The sequence below is a fragment of the Centroberyx gerrardi genome, chromosome 5 (genome assembly GCF_048128805.1).
Source record: "Centroberyx gerrardi isolate f3 chromosome 5, fCenGer3.hap1.cur.20231027, whole genome shotgun sequence".
NCBI lineage: Eukaryota > Metazoa > Chordata > Actinopteri > Beryciformes > Berycidae > Centroberyx > Centroberyx gerrardi.
The window spans coordinates 11,980,802-11,997,772 of record NC_136001.1 but is presented as its reverse complement, the minus strand read 5'-3'; the positions used below and the strand labels follow the sequence as shown (position 1 = coordinate 11,997,772).

Genomic DNA, 16,971 nt, shown 5'->3' with positions numbered 1-16,971 from the left:
CCACATCTTCTGTTAAGCAGGGAGTTGAAACATTCAGATACCTTCAGTAGGTTAGCATATAATGATTTTTTGCCACACAAAATGGTTCACGTCTGTTGGATCTTTCTAAAGCAATGGTTAAAAAATAGTGCAGCACATTTGCTGACAATGGACTAAACTAAATCTATAGCTGAATTTGTTTCAAACACACTAAGGCACACTAAGTTGGTTCAGCTTCTACCGTCCAACCACGTTGCAGTTCTTCACTCTGTAAAATAAACAAACAGAGCAGTAATATATTAGTGTACATATGCAATAGTTTCACTATATACTGTACTATGGGGGCAAATGCATGATTCTTCCATCTTGTACAACTGTTTGTACCTCGGACATTCAGCATCATTGAGCACTCGGCTGTCCCCAGTGGGTTGTTTACGGCAACTTTGTATTCCCCACTGTCTTTGGGTCCCACCTTTAGTATGAGCAAGGAGCAGACACCGCATACATTGGTGATGTAGTAGTTGGTGTTTGTGTTCAGGCTGATGTTGTTGCGGTACCACGTCACACGAGGAGCTGGATCACCCTTAACAGCACAGCTCATGTAGCACTCATAGCCTTGTGGAGCTGTGCGCATCTTCAGGGGGACAATAAACGATGGAGGCGACTGGAAGTCAAAGGCTTTTGTCTCTGGCATTTCCAGTTTGAACTTTGCTGAGATACAAAGAAAAGGACATAGAGTCTAAGGTTTAAGGCAAAATTATGATAGTAAAGTCTTTGTAAAATTTGACGACGACAATGATTATAAAATGGGATTCTTGACTGATTTGTGGCCTTGTGGTCAGCAGCTTCCAAGACAATCTTCCCTTGACATGCAATAGATAATTGTATTATAAACAGTGCTGCAGGAGTACTTATCAAGTGATTGAATACACACAGGTAAAGGTGAAGGCATTTGTAAATAAACTGGTTCTTCCCTGAAGTCATCGCGGCTATTGGAGGACCCATGGTTTTGGGTTGTGTGCAGGAAAGTGAGAACTGATTGTGAGATTGTCTTTGTGATTGAACTGGAGACACAAACCTCTTTCCTTTATGGTTCCCCACGCAGGGGATTCAGTAGGTGTTGAAAGGCCCATGTCATTTTTAGCAAACACCCTGAAGTAATACTCTCGACCAGGCAAGATGTTGATGACTGTGCACTTAGTGTTGAAGAGGTTGTCTGCCACTGTCCTCCAAGTGCGTTTGAAGGAGTCTCGCTTGGCTACCATGTAGTGTAGCCTGTCATCCCTCTTCTCGTCTGGAGAAGAGGTCCAGGACAGAGTCACTGTTCCAGGGACGTTCTGCTCCAGCTCCACTGGACCTGTAGGCTTGGGTTCATCTGGAACCAGGTTGAGAGACACGGAGATCCAGATTACTGATGCTAAGAATAGTAACTACTTGTTAATGATCAAATGTTTTTATGAAATTCTAACTTATGGCAACACTTGTATTGTCCTCATTAGCTGACCACATTACAAGAGATTTAACTCAATTTATGATTAATAATAGTAAGATTTCCTGCTCATCAGGATGAAGATATGAAATCATAATCAATGGTGGTACTTCATGGCTTTTCTTACTGAAATTTACCTGTAACTCTGATTTCAACATTGAAGGTCTCCTGGCCCACAAGGTTCTTGACAGTAATGGTATAGATGCCAGTATCAGAGCGCTCAGATGTAGGGATTAAGAGTTGAGACCCTATATCTGAGTTAGTAATTGTCACATGTTTGGGCACTGGAACACCATCTTTCAGCCAAGAGATATCTGGCAAGGGGGAGGCCTGTGAACAATATGGAAGAAATACAATAAATTGTTTAATGAAATCTTGATAATGTTAGCTTTTCAAGGACACACAATAACATACATTCTCTAGTGAATTAATCAGCAGGAAAAGCTCTGGCACAGTACCTCAAAGATGATGTTGAGGCGAACTGTATTTCCGGATCTGACCACCACAAAGTTCTTCATGTTGCGGCCTTTAAACTTTGGCCTTACTTTGAGGGTAAATTTTAGATAAAATATTTAGATTCTTGTTCATTTTTACTATTTTATCATTAGCAAACTGTCTGGTAGCTTTTGATTCATCTTAAAATGCCATTTTCATCTATTGCATCCTATGAACATAACCTGTTATATAGACATTTGGAAATGAAAACCTTTTTTGTCTGAATTCTTATTCTATTGTTGTTCCCACAATCACAGTATATTGTTATTTCCACACAATTGTATTAAATATAATTTTGTTAATTGTTAAACCTTAGGAAAGCATCAAGTTTTTTACTTAAATTGAAGGATTTCTTACCAGGAGGAGGCATGGCGATGATGTAATTGTCAAAGCCCTGAGGTTCCCCATCACCTCCATAATTGGTAGCAATCACTCTCACCCAGTACGTAGCCATTGCCTTCAAGCCAAGTACGGTGAAGGAAGTTAGAGTAATTGGGTTGGCATTACAGCGAGTCCATTCAAGGCTCTCTATTGGTCTGATCTCCACATAGTACCCTTGGGCTTCATCCTGCACCCCTTTCAGCTCCATAGGTTTAGTCCAAGCCAGAGAAAACGTATTGTAATGGGAGGATGTTAACTTTAGGTCTATGACTTTGCCGGGGGGTTCTGGAATTACAGTAATGTGATGTTTTTGTCCTGGTGTTAGTGTGAAATTTCACATTATACAAAGAGCAACAGACATTAAGTTTTTGTATTATAGAGAACACATGGCTCACGTGGGGTCATGACGTGCTTTGGGTTATGATTGTGCCAGAGCCAGTGAACAGAATTGCAATAAAGTGTAGGAATTCAATACGATTGGCTTACTCATAGGATTTCTTGCAAAGACTGTGTCACATGGGATGCTAGGTTCACCGGCACCAGATAGGTTCACAGCAGACACCCTAAATTCATATGCTGCACCCTCAAAGACATCCTTCACTGCATACTTTGTATCTAAGAGAAAGGGAAAAAATTATCAGTACTTTATTAGAGGTATCCCATGATGCATGCTCATTCATGGCGGGCATTTATTTCCACATCTTAGCTAATTGTGGTATATTCCTGGAACTCATCATATGAAAGACCTTCACCTTACCTTTAATTGGCCCTTCTTGGTTCACAAGGCTCCGGTAATTGGTGCCCTTCTTGTGTTTTTCCAAATTATATCCCACTATTTTGGTTCCTCCAGTGTCGCATGGAGCAGACCATGTCAGATTGATGCAGTCCTTAAAGGCACTGACCACTTTAGGTGCTGCTGGGGGTCCAGGATAACCTGCGAGAGAATCGTGACAGCCTATTACTCCTGTGTTTATGGCATGTACCTGCACAGATTTCAGCAGCTGGTCTGGGGATTCTGACTGGCAACCTTCTGGTCACAACACCATTGCTTTAAGTTTTAGACTACCACCACCCCGTCGATTCAGATTAATCTAGCATGAAAAAACTCTGCTGTTGCATGAACACCTGGCAACTCCATGGGTTTCCTCAAATCTAAAAGAGGCCCAAAGTCGTAGAGTATAATTCAACCTTTTTTGCAATTCAAATGCTATCTTTTTGCATATTCTGACTTTGGGCTTCCTTTTGAGTACAGGAACCCCTTTTTAATGTAAATTTTGGACTGGTGTGAAGGTTGCAGCGAACACAAACATTTCATTCCTTTACTTGGATCATAGGTAAACCCACTTAAAATCCATTGTACAGTATAGTGGAATGTACAGTAAGATTCATAGGTTTTCATGTGACAGTAGTGACAATTATTCCTCACCCTACAAAACTATCAAAATTATTGCGCTCCGACTGGGAAAGTAGGCTACTGTATGAAGACTTACGCAATACACCAGCTGATATGTCTTCTGTCTCCAGGTAATCGCTGATGCCTTCTGCATTCTTGGCTTTGATCCGGTAACAGTATCTTCTTCCAGGGTCTACGTCTGAATCTTTGTAACTTGGGTTGTTACCAGGGATCTCCCCTAGATTTGTCCATTTATTACGCCCCACTTGTTGCCGTTCTATGATATAGTTTGTGATCGGACATCCGCCGCTGTGCTTTGGTGGTTTCCATTTGAACTCAACAGATGTTACAGCACTTTCCATAATGTCCACAGGTCCTTGTGGTGGAGTGGGTTTGTCTGTTGAGAGAAAATTAAATGAGAATGCTTCAGTCTTTTCAGTAAAAAAATTATCGGTAGCAACAGCAAAAAGTATTTATGTCTTTACAGTACGTTGTGAAATACGTCATCATAACCAATAGGCTGCAGGTTTCTTTTTCTTATTAACTCACCCAGTACAATAAGCTTCGAAATTGCCTCTTTTGTACCAAATTCATTCTTGATTTTGATTTTCACCTCTCCACTATCCTTCCTTTGGCATTTAGAAAGGCGTAGTTGGCTCTCACTGGGTGATGTTTCAATCTTCACATTGAGGCCAGACAGAAGTTCGTCATCATCCTTATACCACTGTATAGTCATTGGTTCCCCACCCGAGAATGGCAGCTTCCATTTGGCATTTTCACCTGCCTTTACAATGACTGGCTCTGAGAATTTTCCCAGGGCGTCAAGGTCGATTTTTGGTGGGTCTGTCAGAACAAAAGAAAGTTAAAAATAATCTTAAACCCCTTCAATCAAATCAATGGTTTCAGCACATGCAATTTTTTTTCTAAATTATATCACCAATATTCATTCGTACCTTGAATATTAAGTGTTGCGTCTGATTTACGTCCTTCTGCCTCAAAGCGGTACACAGCTGCATCATCATTTGTACAGCAGTCAATAATCATCTTGTGACAGGCTCCATCTTTCATGATGGTTACCCCATCCTCACTGGCTAGCTGGTCAGATAAAAGTATTGAATATTAATTTTATATATTAAGTTTTGTATTTATACAGTTGAACTGCAAGATATTTTATTTAATTCTGTCAACGTATTGAGTGGAGTCTATCCGATTTTACAACCTAGGAAACAAAGACGTGCATGGCAGTAGTCTTATACACTGGTAATTCTCCTTAAACAATTGACTTACCAACTTCCCATTTTTATACCAGCGTCCCGTAGATGTCTCACTGCTTAGTTTGCAGGATAGCTCTGCCCGTTCACCAATATTGGCGACAGTATCTGACAGCCCACTAACAAACTGAACGCCTCTGTCTGTAAATCACAGTAAGAAACTGTCAATTAAAATTATTCAATATATTATGAAACCATATACAACTCTAGTTCAATTTGATTTTTACCTCGCAAAAGGTAGTGGTAGTGAGGTAATGACAAGAATTAATAGACAAAATGCAACAAGAGCAAACAAATGCAGAGACAGTGCAGAAAGCACATCAGCCACACAATTTTCTCATAATGCGGCATAAGCAAATAAAGGATAGCCATTCTTGGAATGCTCACTTAGGGTCTTGCCTTACCATTACTTACTGATTGCTTTGTAGTATACATTATGTCTCTCTCTAGGGCTCTACATGCAGCAGTGCAGGAGATGTCTGAGTATGTCATGAATGTGTTATTATCTGGGTCATTTTCCTAATCCTATCACACACATACTATCAAGAAATTGTGATTTCAAATGCCCCGTAATGTTGATTATCACTTTACAAAGATTATAAAAATTGCATCCCAATTTCCACCAATTTATAATGTGAACATGTTGTTTTTCTATAGTTAATAGTTTAAATTAGGTCATGAATTATGGTTATTGTCTCTCTCTCTCTCATTGGCATTATGTCTTGTCAAGCCTCTTGTTATAGTGAGTAATTATCATGATAAAATTCAAAAGCCATTTACTCGGAAATGGTTTTGTGTACAATCTTCATCTCACATGCCACGTCCCGCAATAGTGAACCCTTATCTAAATCTTACCATATCATGCGCAGATTTACAGGCAGTGCAGTGGAAGGTCTCACCACACCTCTGGCCTCAATTGTCCTTTTCCCAGCTCATGATCATATACAATACATTAATCTGAACAATTTCTCAAAAGAATCAAGCATCCCAAAACTGGACTATGAACATCAGATTAGCAAAGCTGACAATATTTGCAGTAGCAGAGACACAGAAAGAGCAGTGGAACTCAAACTTTGATCACAGTCTTGATTACATTAATCTCTGTAATACAGTTAAACACATGATGCAGTCTTTTTAACCAATGCAATGAGCAAACATGTTCTTACCTACAACAGTATCAGGAACCAAGGGGCCTGTTCGTACTCGCTTCTTTTTCTTATCTTTTTCATCATCCCCTTGCTTTTTATCCTCATCATCTCCATCTGCTAGGAGGTTCTTATTCTTGTCTTCTCCACCCCCCCCATCTCCATCTGCCTTGCCACCAGAACCATCACCAGAACTATCTCTCCCATCTCCTCCATCCCCTGTTGCAGCTCTAGCTGCTGCATCTGCAGCATCCTTTTCGGCTTGTGCACGTCTGGCTGCCTCCAAGTCGTCTTTCTGTTTTTGTAGTTTGGCCTGCTGTTCCAATGCTAGTGTAGCCAGGTCATCCTGATCCCCAGCTGTAGTGGCCTTACGACCTTTACCAGCGTTTGGATCAGCTGAATTACAGTGAACACATAGAAAGGGGGAGAATAAGTAATTTAGTTTTGTTGAAACTGTTAAAACTATGATTTTAAATAAGCAAATATTCAAGGAACACTTCTGAGAAAGAATGATCCCACTTCTCTGGGTACAGAGAAGTGGATACACTTAATCAAAATTAGATTCAAATTTCAAAAAGTAGGTGCAAAGATACAACTTTGAACATGGTTTTACATATCAAATTTGTGATTATAAGAGTCCTACAATATACAGTATGTTGAAATATGAATTGACATAAATTATTGGAAAAATATTACAAATAGGCCTATAGTTGCTATTATTGTTACAACAAGCGTCATCTTTACGGTTTTAATTTGATGTCAGTACAGAAACAAAGTAGTAAAGATATCCCACCTTCCACTTTGAGAGAGGCACGGCTGGAGGCAATGCCAGCAATTGCATAATAGGCTCCATTATCTGCCATTGCACAATCTTTCACTCTTAATGTATGAATGAGTTTGTCCTCTGAGACAGTGATTTCATATTTGTCCCCGTGTTCAACTGATGTGTCCTGTGTTGACCAAGTAATTCTGTTGAGGGGGGTTGATAAGGCACATTGAAAGATGGCATCCTCATTTTCAATGGCCTTCACATCCTTAATCTTGGCTATAAACTCCACTGCAGGGACTAAGAGAGGAGAGAGAGTGTTAAGTGTTTGGAACATAAAAATCAAATATTAGATTTTTCATTCATAAATGTGCCTTGATTTCTGTTGCCAATACAGGCATCCTGTTTCATTACAAGGGAAATTGTTATGCCTTACCTTGAAAGTCAGTTGTGAGAACATTTGCCTCATCAACGTCAACCTGGTAAAATCCAGCATCCTCAGGCTGAGGATTATTGATGCTGAAAAGATAGTTTGTCCCAGTTTTCTTAAGGCTATGTTTTGAATTTTCGTCATTACCATAGGGAACCATCGTCCCATCCTTTTGAGAGAAAAGTAGTGAAATGAGGTTTGATGTCAAATATATACAAGAGTTGGGTAATGTATGAAGCCCCTTTTTAATTTAAATTTGAGGAATGATTCTTTGTAAATTATGCCTTTTGGGATATGCTTTCAACTCACCTTGTATAAGTTAATTGCACTGTTGGGATCCCATAGCGTCATGTCTAGCTCAAATTCAGCTCTACCATTTGGTTTCACTTCAATTTGTTTCACATTCTCCAGGGTTTCCACAACCTACATGGAGAAAGAATGACATAGTTTAGACTAAATTAAAGGATTGAGTCCTGTGTATGTGACAATATGTTTGACTCCCAGATTCACCATTGAAGCCGCTGTATTCATTTTGTCATTTGCAAATCTTAGGTATATTCACACAAGGCCTTGAACAAGGTGTATACATGTTAATGCGGCACTAGGTCCGATTTTTCTGTAAAAATTCACCTGTCTTGTCAGCCTAAATCAGTAGGGCTGCAACAGAGATGTGTGTCCTATCCCCGCCTTATTGAGACCCTTTAGATTTGACCTATTTGCCTAAATGAAATTCTGGTGTTGGGTATCACTGGCTGGAAATTTTCTCCGCCAAGAAGAAGTGACAAAAAAGTTAAGAGCGAAATGCAAAATGTCTCCTAAACAGCAGAGTGAATGCTCCGTCCGGAGAAAGCTGGATTGCTGAACATGAGTGTGCTGTGTGTACTTTACTGATGTCACGTTACATGATTTCTGCATTTTGAAGTGTGCAAAGCTCAAACACTTAACTCTCACCACCATTTGGGCCACCAAAGTTGCCCAGTGTAGCGTTAAAAAAGCTTTTTGCAAATTTCATAACCTATCATAGCTCAAAATAAAATTATGTTTTTCCTCATTGTTTACAAACATTACCAACATTTTACAGGCTCAAAATACATATAAAATTAATGTTAAGCTGTAAGCTCTTGTATCAAAGGGTCACTCAATCAATTTGAGCGTGTCAGAAGAATCAAAACATCAACAAAGCCAGTAGTGGGACGAAAGTGTTTCAACAGGAGGCACCAAAGTGCAATTTCAGATTGGACCTTCAGCAGCATACCTTTGCCTGTTCGTCTTTCCTTTCCTTTTTCATCTGGCTCAGTCTCTTCAACATCCAACGGAAGTCAGTAACTCCAAAATCGAAACAGATTTTTTCATAATCCTTCTTCGGTGCACACAGAAGCAGTTCCCAGAGTTTAGGATCAATCTCTCCCTCCTTCTTTGGTGGGAGTTGCTTTTTTCTAGTGACAACCACGCTGAATAGAGAAATAGTAAGAGCAGTTAATATTTAGTAATTCTTATTTTTGGTTTTACATCAGTACACATTTTAAATGAACTTATGGTTTTTTTTTTTTCTTCCTTTACGTTTTCTTAAGCATTGATCTAAAATCCTGTGGTACTTGTCCCTTTCCTGCAAGAAAATTAGAGAACATTTTAATTAGAAAACATTTCATGAGATACAGGTTTATTTGACAAAACAATTCCGCCATCATAATAGTTTTTCTTAGCTCTTCATACAATATATTTAATACAAAAATGCAACTCTGTATGATATATAGGATATCTACATCTGTTTCATCTAGGTGAACAGTAATGGGTCCAATTCAGATCTTTGTCCTTTTTTCAGGTGATACTGTTGGAACTGCCATGTTTATTTTGACCTAGCTTTTTTTCCCCAGCTAATTCAGAGATCATTATTTTCATTCACAGTATAAGTCTAATTTTTAATTGCCATGTTGTTATTGAAACCTCAATCTTGTTATTGCCTTAAGTATTTAAGAAAAAAACATATCTGGGCATTCTTTCAAAAGACTTCAAACAAGAAACTTGTGGATGGATGGATAGATAGATAGATAGATAGATAGATAGATAGATAGATAAACAAATGAATGAAGGAAAAGCTGAAGAGTGCAAACTTGTGCTCCTTTTTCGGTCTGTACTAAATTCATACCTGTCTGGCCTTTCTTCTTGAATCCAGCTGAAAAGAACATTTTTCATAATAAGTGTATAGTTGAAACTACTGTCTATGAAACAGCCATTCAATGAATAATTATAATAATAGAATTATAATTGCAAAATATACATTACACAGTAAATCAGTTTCTCACCTTCCATAACATTCAACGTAGCAGTGCAAACAGCCTTTCCATATTCATTGGTGGCAAAACATTTGTAGGTGTCAGCTTGGTCTGGTTTTATATCAGGTATCTGATAAAGCAATATTGTCATATTTAGATTACATCTGCAGCGCAGAATATTAGATTATGTCTCCCATTGACATGAAGAACGAGCTTTTCTAATTAACTGAGGTGAAGTACATTATTGTAGCGCTGTAGAATGAAAGCAAGGCGGTAATTCAAAGTTTACCTCATCAACATTTTAAGCAATTTGTTATACAGTAGCAAGTGTGGAAGTGAAGGAGGATCTCTGGTTTGCTAACGATGTGTATCTGCCCCTTGCCTCAGCTCATTAATACAATTTCCCATTAAGATTAAGCCATATGTACAGTATATTAGTTTGTCTATATTTCATTAGATCTACATTAGGTCTAAAAATACACATGGATTTCATTTTACTTGCATGCCGTTACCTCACCTCAAGAATGTGCTCCCGAGCTCGTTCATCATATCTGGTCTTATACTTCTCTTTGTCGGCGACTTCGCCCTTATTACGCCCCCATGTGACAGTTGGTGCTGGCTCTCCAGTAACCATAGCTTTGAAAAAGGCTTTTTTACCTGAAAATCAAAATGCAACAAAATTACATGACTGTGATACAACTGTAAATGATGTCAAATAATCCGGTTGTGATCACATTTTTGTTTGTTTCTTTTTTACCTTCTTGGACAGTCAAAGGCATTGGTTTCCGGCTGAAATCCGGGGTTGACTTTCCTGCAGGAACTTGCTCAACATACTGAGTGATCATAACCCCAGGAACTCTGGATCTTTTTTTGATAGCCACTGTTAAGTAATAATAATAACCTTTAAGATCAGAAAATAACACTTAAATAACACTGAAATTAGCTTTGTGAGGTTGTGAAAGCAAACAACAGGAAGCCTACAAGAAAGAGGGGAAATACAAAACATTAGAAATGTTTTGTGTGTGTCAGTAATATATTCACACTTTTTATTAGACCTGAGCAAAATCATGGGCTTGAATATGGTTAAAAATATATAACTTGAGTTGCTCAATCTATCTTGCCAGGCACCAGTCTCAAAATTGACCCCAGCAGTCAAGCCCCCCTCATGTTTTTTTAAGTATTAAAAACGTGAAAAAATATATTCAACTTCCATTTTGCCCAGGCTTTGTAAAACACACACCATAATCAAACAGGCATGGTTACTGTCTTCATCAGTGCCTTTGAGGTTGTATTTTAGCCAATATGTCACAAGAGGTCAGTATTTCCTTTCTATTTGTCAATCAACAGAGCTCAGGAAATCATGAAAATAATGCACAAATTGACATGGTAGATACCATTAAAATCTGTTAAAGTTGGCCTTTTACTAATATGGATTTCCTATGCATTGAGACGACAGTACAAATAGTCCACTTTTGATAATGTTTTCCCTATTATATGATAGGTAAGAGAAAAGTGATAAATTCAAAATTTTACACCAGCAACATAGGGCTTGTGTTGTTCTTCTGAGCCCTAAAATCAGCCTCTTTCCTCTGTGTATCTAAATGAGATTTCAGCTGTAGGATGACTCAGCCCAACAGCACCACTCAGGTGGTGTGTGGAACCTGACTCAATGATTAACTAAATTACCAGCCCCTAAATTTGTCCAACAGCCAAAAGCTATTGCTCTCCTCCCATCATGCCCCATATTGTAAAGTGGTAACTTTTTGCAAGCTAATTTCCCCAATCAAGTCCATAGGAAATTTAGCCAAGAGAAAACCCACTGTTGACATGAGTCTTTGCAACTTAAGTAATGAGGGGCAGCTTTTTCATTTTCTCAGTTTCATCTCACCTCTCCGAAGGGCCCCCCTTCATCATATGCATGTCATAAGGTGAAATCTCTATCTGATTCATTTGCAAAATGAAAAAAAAAAAAAAAGGTAAAAGAGTCCAGTATGTTCAGTCTTCTGACTGCACAATCTAAGATTTTGTCATTGTCTTAATGAGAAACACATTTATTATACAGCAACAGAGAAATTAAGTTACCATTTCAGTAATAAATGTATTGTGGGATCTGATTTGTTCAGTTTGAAAGATTACCCCTGGTCCTGGTAAGGAATACTGCCTTTGTGGTAATTACTTTATCAGGTTTAATGAGTGAGTCCTTATAGATGCCCAGGTCGGTTTAAATATAAATGATTAATTTCATAGCTTTATAAGAAACCTGATAAATAGGAGAAATAGGAGACCATAAGGCCAATTCTGTGAGTACATCTGTCATTTTCAGGTGCCTCAGACATTTTGACAGGGATACATCCCCATCCTGGTGTGATTTCTTAATAGACATTTAGTAAAAGTATAATATATAATATATAATGAAAATGTTTTAAGTCACAGTAAACACGCACAAGCACTTCGGAAGTTGAAATATATTCCAACAGCATCCCTCCACTCTCAATCCTACCTTTACCCATGAGTACCTCGTCATCATCTGGTTGTACAAAATCACAAGGAAGCACATGTAAGAAGGCAGGTGACGGTACTCACAAAAAACACAGATCCAAAGGGAAAATAGGAAAAAAAAACACAGATTTTTCTATCAAGTAGAATAAAATGGGTTAAATTACTTAAACAATGTGAGACTGCAACTAGAAAGCGAACATCAAAGTGAAACCGAATCCTGTAGTGAAGTTAACCAAGACAGATCAAAACAAAACAGGTTTAAACAAGATGGTGGACATCGTGTCTGCTATTCACTTTCATTATAATTCGTTGAATAATGTAAGTCAATAATCTGCCAAACAAAACAGAATCGGTGCACAATTTTTTTCTTGCCTCAAAGCACATTTGCACAAAAGTGAATTCAAGGGTTGGCATTATTTCACTGCTCCCAATGTGAGTGCCTTGTAGAATCATTTTCCTGCATCGGTTTTCCTCAGCAACTCTGCTCCAGTTAGCAAGCCTTTATTGAATATTCATTAAACTGCATGTGTCATCTCTCAGGGGGTTGTAATACTTTGTTATATCATCTGAATGCAGTCAGGGTTCTGGTACCCTTGTTTTCTAAGCATTGATTCATACATAATCCAAGTCTGGTTGGACATCAGTCAGTAGCTTGCTTCCGCATACCAATCACTCCTGGAAGAACAGTTGGATTTGGACACCAGCAGACGACGGGACATCTAAAGTTGAAATATGTTGGCTGTGGAAAGCTGATATCCCTTTCATGAAGCCTTCTGAGTCCCCAAAACTAGGCCTCTACAAGGAGTTTAAATGCTTCTCAGAGTCTACTGGATGTTGCTTTCTTGGAGGTAGTACATAAAATTGTTGCATTTGTTGTCCTTCAGAAATATCTGTGGTGTGCTTCTTCCTTTTTAAAGTACTCAAAACAAAGAGGTGGGATTTCAGAAGTCAAAGTAAGCTAATTTTGAAGAGGATGTGTAGATAAGGAAGTATAGTGAACTTCTCGTTTACTTGAATCTCATATATCACCAACCTTCATAAGTACTTTTTGGTCGTAGATATGAATTAAAACATGGAAATTCATTTAAGGCATTTAATTGAGAATCAAAGACAAGCTCATACTTTTAAGAAAGTTTTCAGGGGCTTCATGACAGATCTTCAGTGGAGATGGATAGATATAGGGTCTTGAAAGAAGTTTAAACTGAAAGCAATTGTCTTTCTTCCACATTTCCTTTGTCAAGTACATTTTATCATTGAGATTACAAAGTTTGCCATCAAGTTTATGATATTCATTCATTCTTTGTGAAAACAACTACTCAGGCGATAATGAAATTTTAAAAGCTCTTTTTGATCAGTGTTCTCTTCATCTTTCGCACCAAGTCTGCAACAAAAGAGTGATGCTCGGGTGTTAAACTTACCTAACCCATTTGGGGCCTGGTTTTGCTCTGGGTTCATTGCAGTGTCTTTGGTTGTTCGCCAAATCAGAGAGTTGCTATCACTTTGGGACTGAAACACAAGGAAATATGTCACTTAAGGATTATTATATAATTTCACATATATTAGATGTGAAAATGACTACATTTTACACTTCTCAGATCAGATGTAAACTTTAAATACCAAACAGGTCATTAACTATTTAATTACCTGTATGCATATATATATATATATATATGTATATATATACATTTATATATAGCCATAAGCGGCCATTAGTGAGGTCCAGGCTCATGGCCGGGAGAATATAAGCTTGATTCTTCACTATGGAAATGTTCTACTTCTCAAAGATGGAACATTTCAGTGATAGTGCTGTATGTTATTCAGCATGACGAAATGTGGTCTATGTGAAGTTTGTATGGTCTAGCATTAATCATTTAGGAAATATGCCTCCCTTACTGTTTGTGCATCTTCACTCTCTTCTGTGGTTACAAGTATCAAAATTCTGTGATACAAATATGATGTATAGGCAGTTGAAATGAAAGTGTAAAATTTGGTGGTGATTAAGGCAACTTTGTAGGAGATATTTTTAAAAATTGTTGCTGCTATAAGGTTGGCCTGATGGTGGTACTACTAGCGCGACCAAATGTGGTCTGTCGGGTCCATCCCAAGTATGTTTCTGAAGTTTGGTTGCTCTAGCATGAAGCGTTTAGGAATTATGCTTCACTACCTGTTTTTGTGTCTTCGCCATCAACTTCATCTGTGCACCACAGCCAAATGATATTGATTTTCAAAACTCATGGTTTATTTTAGAAAAGGAAAATCAAGCTTTATTCAACTGCAGTGAATATTTGCAGCAACTTTTAAATCCTCTTGAAGGCCTTAGGGTTTCTCATCATGTGACATGTAGGTTGCTGTATGATATCACTCTCTTAAAGCGGGAATGCCTTGACTTTCTGCGTGACCCATGCAGACAGTTGGAGACACTGTAAATGGGGAATGTGAAATCCCACCTAGTGGCTGACTCTGCTCAACTGCTTCTGGAGTCAAGTGGCTGTGTCCGCAATTTAACTGCTCTGGATCCAAACATAGACAGGGGCAGAATGTCGTCGCAGTGACTTGCTAAGCTGATCCACGTTTCTGTAAATCTCTTGTATGCTACCAACTGTTTCAGTGATGTTTTGCAAAGTATTGATTCCAAGGTATCTAGATGTTTATTACCAAAACAAAAACCACAATCGCACAATTATCAGAATTGCTGGTACTAAGTGTTCATATTGATGTGAAAAAAGCACAGTATCTTTACTTGACGTATTTATGGAAAAAACACATCTTCTCCAAAGAGTTGATATGAGATAGATAATTTGTTTCATCCGAGCCCCACAGCCTTGGCAGTAAACCAGAGGCGACTTTGACTGTCGCCCTAAAGGCCAATAGGTCAAGCACCAGTAGACGACGACGGCCAAAAGATTGTCAGTGTAGGATATTTTTACTGTTGTTTCTGTTAGCTGAGAAACTATTTCAGTATTTTTAGAGCTGGCAGGCTTTTAACTAGTGCAGAATGGGCCTCCCATTGTTATTGAAGACCATGTTTATGGCCATAAGGGTTTTATGAACAGTAAAGACCTGAGAGAGGAGTCAGTTCCACCTTTACGCTTGGATTGAAGGACCGTGAGAGGAAAGCTGAAAAATGTGTGGTTCTTCATTTTCAGTTTGCAAGTATATTTGACCTTAAACATCAAGAAGCCAGCATCAAAGTTATATTAAGGCTTTGATTTGATATATCACATATGCTGTAATGCTAAACCAATAATAAACAGATTTATGGGACACTATTTCATGGGCTCCTGCTCAATCCTGTGCAAAGTCACGGGAGACCAGTTGGATAGGTCACATTCCTCATAGAAAGAAAGGCACAATGTCATGACCTTTAATGTCAGTATTACAGCATGATCTAAACAAGTTCATATGCAGATCCATGTGTTCCCCTTTTGAAGGGAATCAAAATCTTTTGACACTATTTTACAAATCACTAATTTCAGACTATGATATTCGTCCTCATTGTATGACCATTCTTAAGATGTGATGGGTGCTTTATACATAGACATTGGAGGATGGCACATGTACGTATTTAATAATTAATCATTAATTTCACTTCATTTCATTTGAATCTTTAAGTAAAATACAACTTTATCATAGTTAGAAGTTCACCACAACACACATTTGTTAATGGATAAACTCCCTAGAAGCATAAAATCTGAAGTATTGTCAAATTGGGCTACTTGTGCATCCCAAACAATTATACTTGTGTATACTTGGTCCTCTGGCTTATCTAATTGTTGAAAACCAGCCTACCAGCCTCTTCGCTAATATCATATGTGGTAATGTTTTTTTCTTCAGTATATCATGTGGTTTCTTTGTACCAAGACAGCAAACTGTATCAAACAATATACCAAAAAATATAACGGCTGCAACAGTATCTTCTATTACATCTGTAAACATCTGTGAAAATGCAGCAGGCTATCCTTATTTCAAAAGCTTTTCTTGAAATACGCCACATCTAAATCTCCTAAATAAAATAAAAAAAATCAGACTTTACTTACCTCTCAGTTCTGCGTCCTCAATGTTCAGCTCTCCCTCTTCAGCTTGTACTCTTCCCACTATCCAATATTTAAAAGGCAACACCCCTTTTTGTAAGGTGATAAAACTTTAGAACACATAGGAACCCATACACGGGTGAAATCTGCTTGGTAAAAACCCTTATTACAGCAATGTTAAGGGGTGGAGGTTCTTCTTACCCCATCCCCATGAAACCGATCACTTTGCAGTTGGAATTGGAGATACATTATGACCGCACACCCAATTCGCTTTATGATGAATCCAGTGAACGCACCATTACTGGCGAATATATGTACAGTATATTGTCACATACCAATATTCACATTCCTTTACATAAAACCGACAAATTGCACCATAATATCCCATTACCTTCAGTGATAGATATTGCATGATGTCATGGTTAAGTCCTGCTGATTTATGGATCTACAATAGCCATGTAATGTCCCACATGCAAGGACCAAAGCATCTAAAGGCTTTAGCCTGGCTGATTCACAAGGTCGCCAGTAACACGATCACCCCACTACTGACTTTATTGGTCTATAAACATCAACGTGAGACATTTTATTTGGTAAAATAATATCTGGTTGATAGTACTTAGTCATTATATGAAATATGGCTGTTCCAATTAATCTTTAAAAGTATCAATGGAAATTTGGGCAGCATGCTTCTCCAATGAAAGCAGATGGTGTTTGGTGTTTGGTGAGTCACACTGGTCCCACACCCTTGGCATTATAAAAAGACGGTTACTCATGGTTTGGTGGTGTGTTGTGCCCCTTGCATTTAGGAGTTTTAGTGGG

The 16,971-nt window shown here is 38.3% G+C and overlaps 1 protein-coding gene across 1 annotated transcript; it reads right to left on the bottom strand.

Annotated features, from left to right (window-relative positions):
- Positions 1-242: 242 nt before the first annotated feature.
- Positions 243-16,358, bottom strand: LOC139915282 (immunoglobulin-like and fibronectin type III domain-containing protein 1). The gene is made up of 24 exons (XM_078283375.1): positions 16,354-16,358; positions 16,159-16,262; positions 10,380-10,523; positions 10,140-10,279; positions 9,653-9,752; positions 9,188-9,223; positions 8,910-8,955; positions 8,605-8,800; positions 7,659-7,772; positions 7,356-7,518; positions 6,947-7,219; positions 6,175-6,549; positions 5,025-5,149; positions 4,691-4,832; positions 4,287-4,580; positions 3,835-4,134; positions 3,102-3,278; positions 2,831-2,959; positions 2,321-2,629; positions 1,927-2,012; positions 1,606-1,798; positions 1,058-1,354; positions 364-690; positions 243-247 (listed from the first exon to the last, which is right to left on the bottom strand). Exons 1-24 carry the CDS (start codon positions 16,356-16,358, stop codon positions 243-245), a joined length of 4,080 nt encoding a protein of 1,359 aa, XP_078139501.1.
- Positions 16,359-16,971: the final 613 nt, after the last annotated feature.